The following is a 13,563-nucleotide window of genomic DNA, read 5'->3' on the forward strand; positions in this document are numbered from 1 at the left end:
ATTATAAATTAACAAATGTTTTATTCAGTACAATTTGGAGGTGAAATTAGATGTAGATTGAAATTTAAAAGCGGACACTATTGCATTGGTTGCACATCATACGCCACACGTAATGTTATATAACAAAGGGCAAATGTGATTTCAACTTTTCTTGCCTTCTGCCATGTCCAAGTTCACCCTTTCTTTCAAAATAAAAATTACTCAAAGTAATAACGTGCATCTAATTGTGATAGGAAATATATATTGTCCCCTTATAAGAATGTTCCAATTTTTTCCCATCAGTTTCACACTACATATTTGTTCAAATATAAATATCATTAAACTGGAGTGCTCGTTCAAGAAATTCAATGCCATAGGTTTAATCCAAAGGAAGATTAAACCCGGGCTATTTATAAGTCAGATAAGGTAATAATCAAAATTTAGAGTTGCCTGATTAGACCATACCTCAAATTCTGGCCCCCAAGAAATAAGATAGCCACTTAAGACGAAAGGACATGAACAAGTTGGTGGAGTGGGCAGTTAAGTGGCAGATGAAGAAGTGTGAGGTGGTGCATTTTGGTAGGAAGAACGTGGAGAGACAACATAAAATAAAGAGTAAAATTCTGAAAGGACTGCAGGAGAGACCTATACGACCATAAGACATAGGAACAGAATTAGGTCACTTCGCTAATTGAGTCTGCTCTGCCATTCAATCATGGTTGATATTTTTCTCATCCCCATTCTCCTGCCTTTTGCTCAAAACCCCTGATCCCTTTATCTACCTCTGTCTTAAAGACACTTAATGACCTGGCCTCCACAGCCTTCTTCGGCAAAGAGTTCCACAGATTCACCACTGACAAAATTTCTCCTCATCTCTGTTTTAAAGGATCGTCCTTTTAGCCTGAGGTTGTGCCCTCTGGTTCCAGTTTTTCCTACTAGTGGAAACATCCTCTCCACATCCACTCACAGTATCCTGTAAGTTTCAATAAGATCCCCCTTCTTCCTTCTAAATTCCATTGAGTACAGACTCAGAATCCTGAACTCATATGACAAGCACTTCATTCCAGGGACCATTCTTGTGAACCTCCTGTGGATCCTTACCAGGGCCAGCACATCCTTCCTTAGATATGAGGCCCAAAACTGCTCACAATCCTCCAATGGGAGTCTGACCACAGCCTCATACGGCCTCAGGCGTACATCCCTGCTCTTGTATTCTAATCCTCTCGACATGAATGCTAACATTGCATTTGCCTCCCTAACTGCTGACTGAACCTGCACGTTAACCTTCAGAGAATCTTGAACAATGACTCGCAAGTCCCTTTGTGTTTCTGATTTCCTAAGCATTTTCCCATTTAGAAAACAATCTGTGTCTCCATTCCTCCTTCAAAAGTGCATAAGCTCACACTTTTCCACACTGTATTCCATCTGCCAATTCTTTGCCGACTTTCCTAACCTGTCCAAGTCCTTTTGCAGCCTCCCCCCCCCACCGCGCCCACCCCGCTTCCTCAATGCTACTTGTCCATATATCATCTGCAAACTTAGCAACAGTGCCTTTAGTTCCTTCTTCCAAATCATTAATGAATATTGTGAAAAATTGTGGTCCCAGCACTGAGCCCTGAGCACACCATGAGTCATTGACTGCCATCCTGAGACAGCCTCCCTTATCCCCACTCTCTGCCTTTGCCAGTTAGCCAATTCTCTTTCCATGCTAGGATCTTACCCTTAACACTATGGGCTCTTAACTTATTTAACAGTTTCCTTTGCAACACATTGTCAAAGGCCTTTTGGAAATCTAAATAAATCATGTTCAGTGGTTCTCCTTTATCTAACTTCTTTGTTATCTCCTCAAAGAACTGTAACAGATTTGTCAGACATGACCTCCCCTTGATGAAGCCGCGCTGACTCAGTCCTATTTTATCATGCACTTCCAAGTACATTGTTATCTCGTCTTTAATAATGGACTGTAAAATCTTGCCAATGGCTGAAGTCAGGCTAACTGACCTATAATTTCCCAACTGCTGCCTCCCTCCCTTCTTAAACAGCTGTGTTACATCAGCTACTTTCCAGTCCTCTGGGACCCTCGCTGCCTCCAGTGATTGGTGAAAGATCACCACCAATGCCTCCACAATTTTCTCAGCTATCTCTTTTAGAACTGTGGGGCGTATTCCATCTGGTCCAGGTGATTTAGCCACCTTCAGACCTTTCAATTTCCCCAGAACCTTCTCCTTAGTGATGGCCACTACACTCACCTATGCCCCCAATTCTCCTGGAGCTCTGGCATCCCACTGGCATCTTCCACATGAAGACTGATGCAAAGTAACTCTTCAGTTCCTCTGCCATTTCTTTGTTTCCTATTATTTTTTCTTCAGCCTCATTTTCCAGTGGCCCAATGTCTATTTTTGCCTCTCTCTTCCTATCTTCTTTTATATTACTAGCGAACTTACACATATTTCATCTTCACCCCCTTTTGCTGTTTTAGTTGTCTTCTGCATACTTTTAAAGGCCTCCCAATCCTCTGGCTTCCCACTAATCCTCACCATTTTGTATGCTTTTTCTTTCGCTTTTATGCTGTCCTTGACTTCCCTCGTCAGCCATAGATGCTTCATCCTCCCCTTAGCATGCTCCCTCCTACTTGGAATGAACTTCTGTTGACCTGGTTGAATATATGCATGGATATTTGAAGGAGACAGGACAAGTGGAGAGAGCAGTTAATAAAGCGTATAGCATTCTGGGCTTCATTAGTAGAAGCATAGAATACAAGAGCAAGGTGGTTATACTGAACTTATGCAGGACACTAGTTAGACCTCAGCTCGAGTATTGTGTACGTTGGGTGCCACACTATAGGAAGAATGGAAACACATTGGAGAGAGCGCACATGAAATTTACAAGAATAGTTCCAGGGTTGAGAAACTTCAGTTCTGAGGGTAGATTGGAGAGATTGGCACTGTTCTCCTCGGAGAGAAGAAGGCTAAAAGGAGATTTGATAGAGATGTTCAGAATCACGAGGGGGCTGGATGGAGCAGATAGGGAGAATTAAGAACAAGAGGGCATAGATTTAAAATGATTAGCAAAAGAAGCAAATATGATGCAAGAAAAAATATATTCACGTAATGAGCGGTTTGGCCCTGGAATGCTCTACCTGGAGGTCTGATGGAGGCAGGTTCAATCAAGGCACTCAAGAGGGCATTAGATGATTACTTGAATAGGAACAAAGTTCAGGGCTATGGAGTAATGGCATTAAGTCATGATGCTCGTTTGGTGAGCCAGGTGCAAACACGATGGACTGAATGGTCTCCTGTTGCGCTGTAACAATTGTGATTCTGAAGGTCTGGAGGCAGTGCAGAGAAGCAGCATTCAAACTTGTGAGACACAAGGAAACTTCAGAAAGCATTGGGCTTTTCAGTCAGGAGAAATGACAAATAAAGTGGAAAATGGGATAGAATAAACAAATTCAAAACATTATTTTAAATCGTATTGTGGAATTAGGACATTGGGATGCTAGTTTAAGGTGGCAAAAAGTTTCCTTACAATTAGTGTTGGGAAATTCTTCCCACAAGGAATCAACATTTTAAATGGGCTTCCAGAGTGCTGGTGAACTCATTTGGAATCACTTAAGAAAGAACTAAATGGTACAGCAGAGAAATTTTAGAATTATTTTGAATGGATGAATTAAGGTGAGCTTAATGGCTTTCCATCTGTATTTGTCTTGTAATCTCCTATTTATAAACTAAAGTTAAAGTTAGTACTTACTTTTTTATGATTGTCTTGTAATCTCCTATTTATTGGGAGATTAATGCATTTTGTAAAGAAATACCAGGCCTCAATTGCAAAGGGAAATCTGGATAATGTAGCAATCCCATATTTCTTCAAATAATAAATAATTTGAGTTCTAACATTGTTTTTAATTCTAAGGGTGAAAGAGGTGAATGTGGGCTCCCAGGGACGAAAGGTGACAGGGTATGCACCCTTTTTACTCTTCAGTCATAAGCTTGTTTATTATAAGCATTTTCAGTGCAACATAATACGCTTTGCCATTGTTTATACATTTAACAATTAATTAAAGCAGATTCACAAATGTGTTCACTTCTAAAGCAAAAATAGAATAAAACTTTATGCCAATGCTACAGTTCTAATATTTTATCTTTGTTTTTACAGGGACCAGAAGGTCCAGTAGGCCCAAGGGGACTGAGAGGAGTGCAGGTAAAAAAGGAATTAAACAAACTATTGAATGTATCTTTGGCTATATTCTAACTGGTTACATGGTCACAGTTAAAAGCTCAGTACCATGGAAATGACTGATACTGTATTATAGCAGGTTAAATGTTTAAAATCACAGCTCAGTAATTCAAACATTGAATATCTAAATTCTAAACAAGTTTAATTATTCAGTGTCTCCTGCTGCTAAATGCATCTGCGAGCATTAGGTGATGAAAACATCATGCTTGGCTGTGGTGCCCTTAACTCTCAGTAGGCTGTGGATATTCAACAGCTGTGCTCACACATAAAGAACAGCTATGTGGAGTTAGGTCTCACCTAGGACCCATGGAATCAGAGGGCATCCAGGAACCATGGAATGAAAGGATTGTCAGGGCCCATGGAACTGTATTTGTCAGTGCTTCTAGGGCAGATGAGGAAAAGGCATCTTGGCAATTAAAGTTCATCTGTTGTCAACTGACACTGAATGACAAAATGGAGAAATTAGCATTCTAATATATGAAGTTGGCAAAACTAGTGGATCCCAAAGCTGTAATAATACAGTTTGAGCTTTGTTTAAAGCTATAAGAGTTAATGAGTGATACAATACCATGTGCAGAGGACCTGACTGCAGAGTCCATGAGGTTAGCATATGCTCGGGGAAGACTGCAGAGTGCTAATGTCAGTGGCCAGAATGCTGGAGTTGCAATCCTCAACATTGTCAGAAGTGCTTTGGCAACTCCCAGCCAGGCTGTCCACTACCTCCAATAATATCTAGTGCATATCAAGCAGTTACCTTTGTAGTGTGGGACTCTGAGGTTGGTATCCCTATCCTCCACAGCAGAACTCAAACTCTGTTTACCCATTGACAAGTTTTCCCCATGTTGTGTTTTACATTAGCTCCTGCTCTGTTGCAGTCTGTGAATTGCCTCCCCTCTAGCTCACTATCTATCCCCAACCAGCTGCTGATTTCTATGCTTTGTAATGATAAAGTGTAACAGTGATTCTTGTGGGGGGCTTATCACTCCCAGGACTTCTCTTGCATGGCCCGAGTGATGGGAAATGCCTAAAGGGGCTAAGTGTCATGGCAGAAAAAGGTTTGGTAGCAGCAGATGCTGGCATTTTTAGGCAACATAAGGGGGCTGTGCTGCCTATTTGCATGATGGCTGGAGAAAAGTGAAACGGTAAAATGAAAAGGCAAGAAAGCTGCTGAGCTGTGCCACGGACAGCTCTATCGCAGGCAGTCCCCACATGGGAGACCTCAGGGTGGATGCTTGGCCCCTTCAGAAGAATATTCATGTACCCCTATGAACATTGTGGCCAAATAATTCACCAATCAAGGCCCATCAACCTTTCTATATGTGAGGGCTAGGATGGAGTCTTCCCCCTTTCTCTGTTGTAGTCTGTTCTTTCTTGTGGGTTAATTTGTGTGCAAAAAGATATAGAGAGGTTAGTTTGTGAATTTTGTAATGTGCTGTTTAACTCTGTGTGAATCATGTGCTGAGATGGTAAAGTTGGGAGAAGGACAGGGAGGTAATCATCTGCAAAAGTGTGTCTTCAGTAAGAAATCTGAAATTGGTTGGAAGAGTGAGAAGTCTTTTAGTTGTGATCAATTGAACACACATTGGTGGCTACACACATCAGCAGCAGGTGAGTGTAAAAAGGAGAAGAGAGGAAGGCTCAGCTTTCCATTCCCAGGTTGGGTGTGCAGAGACGAGAATCCCCTTCAGTAATGCTGCTGTGAATAATTTGCAATGGGCGGAAAGATGCCTTTTGTTTAAGAAATATTTTCATTTTTTTAATCTTCACCGGAACCAGAGATAATCCCAATGTCCAATCTGATGGATTCCCTATCACAGCTGCAAACATGTCAGTAATCCAGCAATGAGATACAAATTAGTCTTGACATCAAAACCAATCAGGCCTTGGTGCTAACTCGATCAGACAGCCAGCCCAATGATCCAGCCCACCAGCTACCCTCGTCAAAGCCTACCTCATCAATGTTTCAGAATCAGCTACAGATTGCAGTAGCATTGGTGAGAAACAGATAAAAGACTGAGTGAAATTCTCACCAGTGGTACGAATACTGACTTTCCTGTGATGGTCAAGGATAATATTCAACGGGCAACTGAGGCATTTACACAAAATTCATTCTTCTGCCATTTTAATGGAAGAATCAGCCTGCTTTAATTTAGGATTAAATATGGGTCAACGGGTGCTATTCGGATTGGCGGATGGTGACTAGCAGAGTGCCCCAGGGGTCGGTGCTGGGGCCTCAGCTTTTTACCATTTATATAGATGATCTGGAGGAGGGAACCGAGTGTAGGGTGTCGAAATTTGCTGATGACACCAAGATTGGGGGAACGGCAAATTGTGCGGAGGGTGTGGAGAGTCTGCAGAAGGATCTAGATAGGCTGGGCGAATGGGCCAGGAAATGGCAAATGGAATTTAATGTTGGCAAGTGTGAGGTGGTCCACTTTGGTAGGAATAATGGTAGGAAGGACTATTACTTACGTGGCGAAAAACTGCAGCAGGCGACGGTGCAGAGGGACCTCGGGGTCCTTGTGCATGAGTCGCAAAAACCCAGCTTGCAAGTGCAGCAGGTGGTCAGGAAGGCAAATGGGATGCTGGCCTTCATAGCGAGGGGGATTGAATATAAAAGTAGGGAGGTCTTGCTGCAGCTGCATTGGTGAGGCCGCAGCTGGAGTACTGTGTGCAGTTTTGGGCGCCGCACCTGCGCAAAGATATTTTGGTCTTGGAGGGAGTGCAGAGGAGGTTTACTAGGCTGATACCAGAGTTGAGGAGGTTGAGCTATGAGGAGAGGCTGAATAAATTAGGCTTGTACTCGTTAGAGTTTAGAAGAATGAGGGGAGATCTCATTGAGACGTATAAGATGATGAATGGGATGGATAGGATAGAGGTGGAGAGACTCTTCCCGCTCAAAAAAGACAGTAGGACTAGGGGGCACAGCCTCAAGATAAAGGGGGGGCGGTTTAGAACGGAGTTGAGGAGGAACTTCTTCACTCAAAGGGTGGTGAATCTCTGGAATTCTCTGCCCGTTGAAGTGGTGGAGGCTGCCTCGCTAAATATTTTTAAGACACAGGTTGATGGGTTTTTGATAAGAGAGGGGATTAAGGGTTACGGGGAGAGGGCAGGAAAGTGGAACTGAGCCACAACAGATCAGCCATGATCTTATTGAATGGCGGGGCAGGCTCGAGGGGTTAGATGGCCTACTCCTGCTCCTATTTCTTATGTTCTTATGTTCTTATAAAAGTTGATGAAAGCTAAATATTGTCCTAAATATTTTCGAAGAAATAATAAATGGTAAAGCAAGGTCCTCAATGACTATTGTTTTACTGTTAATAATTTTCTTGAACACGTCGACTGTGCACATTTCATTAGGAGCAGTAGGCATGACTCCCAACTCCCAACTCCCACCTCCCCACCCTGATCCAACCACCCACCTCTGACTCAACCGGATGCCCCTCCGACCCAACCCCCCCCTCCAATATCTGGCCTTGCTCCATTTCTATTCCCTCCATCCCCAAATCCTATCCATGTACCTTCGCCCTGTTTATTTCAGTTGAGTCTTTAGACCTACCTGGTGTGCGCGCAGCCCAGGTTGTGCCCTCCTTCAATATGACTCTGCTGTGCTGCGACACTGAGCTTCAGAGGCAGCTAGCTGCCTGGATCTTGTTCAGCCTGAGTCAGAAGGTCGGGTGAAACAAACAGGGCAGAAATTTGGTGGAGATAAGTGGGCACAGAGTGGCAATTTGACACTGATTATCACTCCAAAGAAGTTATGGGATTAATTTTGTCTGTTTCTATTTAACTATTGGACCATTTTTGAAATTAGCATTGCATAAAACACCTGATAGTCTAATGTGAGGCTTACTTGTTTGACACTATTTCAACTTGTGACGTGAGTTATCTATACTAAGTATTTAGTAAGTAAATATTCTCACATTTTCATGGAACAAAACTCCATCTGAAATAAATTCTGCAATATGTTGCACTACTATTCACAATATGCTATGTTCGTTTTTACATTCTAGGGGTACTCTGGATCCCCTGGGGACCAAGGACCTGCAGGTTTTCAAGGGAAGAAGGTAATTTGTTTTTAGATTTTGTTACATTAAAACACAGAGAGAGGACATGAAAAATAAAGTTCAATTCATGTTATCAGCAAAATATTGCATCACCCCTTTGCCAAAGCCTGAATTCGTAATAAACTAAATAATTTTTTATTGCCTTTGGCATCTCCTGTTTTTAGTATGCAACTTTATAGTTTTATTGAAGAATCTGATTAGGGCTGCAGTTATATTGTTATAATCTGTTTGCTGTTTAATCAAATCTTCCAGTCCTGTCGATATGAACAGAGATTTCAATATTTCACCAGCCCCACCACAGGGGAACTCATCAGGAAGGGTGGGGGCTGGAAAATTTCAGCCAAGATTACCCACAGTGGGCAGAATTTTCTGAAATTTACTGAAAGTGCTGGCTGGGGAGCTGCACACCAGTTTTCTCACCAGATAATGCTGCACTTGGAGTAAAACAATGTTGCAGATGTCTCTGACATTGTAACGCCGGCAGTGGGGGAACTGATAGAGCGGGCAGCTCCACAGAAAACAGGGTGCCATGTTTAAAGGGTGTCCCAAATCCGCACAATAAAATACAGAAAATAATCAGAAAACGAGATCTCACTGGCAAGATTCTTCCAGGTCTCAAGAGATTTTATGCCCGAGTCGCTGTTTATGTCCATAACAAACTTGGACTCAAAATCGCTCCCAGTGTGTCTGTTCTGTAACTTGCCTTGTTATTACATTGGTCTGTACTGTCAGATTTCCTGGAAAGTTCCAGCCTACACTTGTGACAGAAGAGTGTGTGTAATTGTGAATAATCTGAAGATGTGGACTCAGAATATTTGCCAGTTAAAATATTGTAGATCCTGTAAAGCTGAAATCAAAATAACAAAGTGGACACAACCAGGTCTAGTCTCCATCCTAAAGAGTTCTTAGGTCTTTAGATAAGTTATTAATGTTATTTAAAGAATGTGGATCATGTTCTGTTGCCTGGAGCTACACTGGCAGAATCTGGATAGATTACTTCCTCTGATGTTATCAGTTTTGTTCCTTTATCCTTTTTTTTGCATTTATTATGTCTTTTCATAAAGCATGCCAATTAGAAGTGACTTACCTGATTTATTTCTGAGTATAATCATCTGCAAAGTTGGTTATTCAGCACTGGGTACAACTTTATTTTTCTTGTCGAAATATTGGAAATGATTTGGATTACTTTGATTCATGGTACTAGCTTATGTCTGTTTTAAACCACAACGTCATCTCATTGAGGCAATTTTAAATTACGACACCAAAATGAAGGGCTTCATCTCACAGCGCAGGATGCCACTGAGTTTGAACGAAGTTTTAAAAAAGAAAGCAAATTATGAGGTAGTGAAAAATTGGAACAAAGCTTAGATTTTAGAAACCTAAAACTTGCTGAGGGAAAGCACGGGTGAGGGAAGGAAAGAATTCCACAATTTGAGGTGTTGGGGAAAAATGAGTTGGAATAGGAGACTATTATCAGTCTCGATGTGGGCTGGTGGAAATGTTCAACTATATATGGAGCTTATTGGAGTTTGACGGAGTAGACAAGAAGTGCTCAAAGCGACAATATTGTTAAGAAAGTAGAGGCAATGAAAGAGTTGGGGAGTAGCAATAAAGAAAAGAATTAACGATTATGGTTTGCAAAAGAGGTGTCCTGCGAGCTTCTAGGAAATTATTTCTAGTTGTCCACGGCTTAAAACTTTCAAAAGCACAAAGAACAACTGTAGAACAAAGATCTGCTTGGCATGGAAGAGGAAACAGTTACAGCCTCTTCAGGTTAAGAAGTTGAAATTCCATTTGATGTCAGGGGAGAAAGGAAATCCAAGTATTTCAAGAAATGAAGACTAAAATCTAACTTACACTGTGGCAGCTGTTAATTAGATTTGGGTAAGACATGAGGAACTGTAACTGTCATTCAACTATGCCAAAAATGGGCATAAAAGTCAGCAATGCTCTGCTTGCCAATGGTGTTGACATGAGTCTAAAAACAATTTTTTGTTCAGAACTCATCCCATTTCACAGTGAGCTGCAGGATCCCAGAGGCTTAACTGGTCTATAGAAAGATGGGCTTACATTAATGTGGAATCCCCCCTGCCTCCACAGGAGTACTGTGGGCCATTTCAGTGCCACACCTCTTGTTGACCTCCCCATCTAGCACCCCAATATATCACCCCAGTACCTGCTGCAGTCAGGACCGACCTATAGAATGGCTGAGCGTTGAATTTTGAGAAGGCTGTGACTGGCAAGTTGCATTGAGGTATCCAGTTTCCAACACAACATCAATTGTCTGCCATTGATGTATAAAGGCAGTATCACTTACTCAGTTATCTGCATTATGAAGATTGTAGGACCCCCGGCATCACAGTACATTAGCTCAATTTTTTAAAGTAATAATTAAATATTTGGAATTTTTTGTTGAAAGGATTTAACTAATAAACATCATTAGAACTGTTTTAAACTGTTGGATATCAATCATGCGTCACTTTACTACAAGTATGCATACTTAATTTTTCAACTAAAAATATAGCTGCTTTCTTTTTCCTTATGGTTATCTTTACAGGCAATGAGGATGTCCACGGTTCTTTTTATATTTTTTTTTATTCTCATACATGTAGAACATTTTCAGTAATGTGTACATTTCATATGAATGTTAAAATAGACACTTTTCAAATGAAGGTAGTGTTCTCCAAAGGGATTGGAAATTTGTTGGCAAGTTCAAGATCAGCATTTGCCTTCAAGTATAGAATTTGTAAATCAATGTTTCTAACTCTCAGACTTACCAGACTTTTTCAAACTTAGCCAAATATAACATGCAAACTATTTGCATTTCACTGCAAAGCAAAACTTAGTGAACTGAAATATTACTGTCCCTGCCATAAGTGAAACTGATCAACTTTATTTAAATGTTAGGAGAAATTGTGGTCTTGGCAGCACCGTAGGATTGAACCCAATTTAAATGGTGGTGGCTATGTTACAGATCATTCAGTCAATACAGTTGCTGTGGTAACATACATTTTTACATGCATGTTGTAGCCTGGAGTTATGGATGTTGATAGATATGGATATGGACTTCTTTCCATAACATGGCTGGCCAGGAATTTCCCCTGCTCATACTTCCTGCCGTCTTGTTGGAAGGATCAGCATTCAACCTGTTTGGTCACATTCTGGATATACTTTCTTTGGCCATCAAATCCTGAGGTGGGACTTGAACCTGGAGCTTCAAGCTCAGAGGCAGGGGCACTACCCCCTATGGCACAAGACCTCCTCCCAACTCAGATGGTTTGAAATTCCAGTGTCTCTCTCTCTCTCTGAGCCCTACCAACTCTCATTTTTGAAAATTGGGGCCTTAGAGCAGTGCAGGTGCTGACACAGTGCTGTGTGAATTGAAAATCTGGAATCTCATCTGTCTGCATTGAGGCATTCTGGAGGAGCATTCACACTTTTTCCAGAGTTGTTTTGCTTTGTGACATGGCCAGACTGTCATCTTAAATAAAGCTGGAGCAAAAAGCTTTGGAGCAGAAACCTAGAACATCTTAAAAGGGGCACTCATGAAGTTGAGTTTTATGACTTAAATGAATTTAATTACTTTATCTACTCACTTCCGCTTTGCACACTGAGCTGATAGTGGGAGATGAGATTAATTTGCTCTGTAACCCTGCCAGGTGACTAGACAACTTTGAGGCAAATATTGCTGTGCCCTATATAAATCAACTTTCCTCTGCTGCACCTCATTTGGAAGATCCAACAGGAATCACTGTAAACCGAGAGCCCCTCGCCCTCTCATACCTGTTGGTCTAGACCTCCTTCCATCTTAAATCTTCAATTGCCCTGACCAAATTCCAGCCTTCTGATAGTGCAGTGCACATTTTAATGACATCACTGTTATAATGTATAGCCAAATGGAGAAGGAAAAGACTAGAGCCTAGTCCTTATCTGCTTGCAAACTTTTATTTACAAAGAACATATGATATGGGTGGCATGGTGGCATAGTTGTTAGCACTGCTGCCTCACAGCAGCAGGGACCTGGTTCAATTCCCAGCTTGGGTTACTGTCCGTCTGTGTGGACTTTGCACGTTCTCCTCATGTCTGCATGAGTTTCCTCTGGGTGCTCCAGTTTCCTCCTACAGTCCAAAGGTGTGAAGGTTAGGTTGATTAACCATGCTGAATTGCCCCTTTGTGTCTAAGGATGTGTAGATTAGGGGAATAATAGGTAAATATATGGGGTTACTGGGATAGCACCTGAGTAAGCTGCTCTGTCAAGGAGTCAGTGCAAACTCAGTGGGCTGAATGGACTCCTTCTGCACTGTAGGGGTTCTATGATATAACAAACACTTTTAAGATTCAGTCACCATTGTTTCAGATTTCTCCTATATATGAGCATAGGTTGATGCCCACCACCTAAACACAATCAAACAACAAGTTACTGTACAACAAACAAGCAGCAGTTCCTTATAAATTGCTGTTTCATTTGATCTACTACAACACTAGAGAGAGAACCTTAACACCTTCTGGCTGGTGGAGATGAGGCTGCAGCAGGGTTAAAATTGAGGTTCCAATTCTGTCACCATTTTAACTCCGATCTTGTGGAAGCTGCTTCAGGTACCCGCTTGAATCAAGTGGGAGCGTCATTAATTAATACAAATTAGGACCCTTGAGTCCTAAGATGTCAAAGGATCCCAGGGCCTGCTGGGCGCTGTGTGTGTGCTGTAGATGTTCAGCTCAATAACACCTGGCAGTAAAGGTAGAGAACCAAAAGGTGAATGTAAAGTTGTTTTTGTGGGACCAGGAGAAGTGGGAGTGTGGGAGGAGCTCATATATACATTGATGCCCTGCACAATCTGCCCCATCGCTTTGACTTTCCTTAGACCTAAATTTCAGCCAGTAAAATACAACATACAATCTGCACAGTGTTGCATCAGCCTGTAATCAGCAAATTGGAGTTGGGTACCCATTTGGAGGGTGCTGCCCCCTGCTGCAGCTACTAGGACCCAAGCATGGAAATGTTTAGTTCCGACAGTAAGAAGTCTAACAACCCCAGGTTTAAGTCCAACTGATTTATTTGATAGTAAACTCACAAGATTTCGAGGTTTCCCTCTTCATCAGGTGAATGGAGAGTACTGGCCTCAGACAGAGCATATAACAGCACAGACAGTTTACAGATTACTGATTAGAATGCGAATCTTTACACCTAACCTGCTATTCAAGTCTTAAAGTGGCTAACAATGTGAGTGGAAGGAGATTGAGCACAGGTTAAAGAGATGTGTATTGTCTTCAGACAGTACAG

At 41.7% G+C, this 13,563-nt stretch overlaps 1 protein-coding gene across 1 annotated transcript in view; it reads left to right on the plus strand.

Annotated features, from left to right (window-relative positions):
- The window catches only part of col28a2a (collagen, type XXVIII, alpha 2a), a 91,479-nt gene that overhangs the window by 18,248 nt on the left and 59,668 nt on the right, over window positions 1–13,563 (plus strand). The window contains exons 8-10 of the mRNA XM_080199265.1: window positions 3,892–3,936; window positions 4,135–4,179; window positions 8,229–8,282. Of these exons, the coding sequence (XP_080055391.1) occupies window positions 3,892–3,936; window positions 4,135–4,179; window positions 8,229–8,282 (144 nt within the window). The remainder of the gene's footprint in view (window positions 1–3,891; window positions 3,937–4,134; window positions 4,180–8,228; window positions 8,283–13,563) is intronic.

Source organism: Carcharhinus amblyrhynchos, chromosome 11, assembly GCF_965287045.1.
Source record: "Carcharhinus amblyrhynchos chromosome 11, sCarAmb.v2.hapA, whole genome shotgun sequence".
Lineage (NCBI taxonomy): Eukaryota > Metazoa > Chordata > Chondrichthyes > Carcharhiniformes > Carcharhinidae > Carcharhinus > Carcharhinus amblyrhynchos.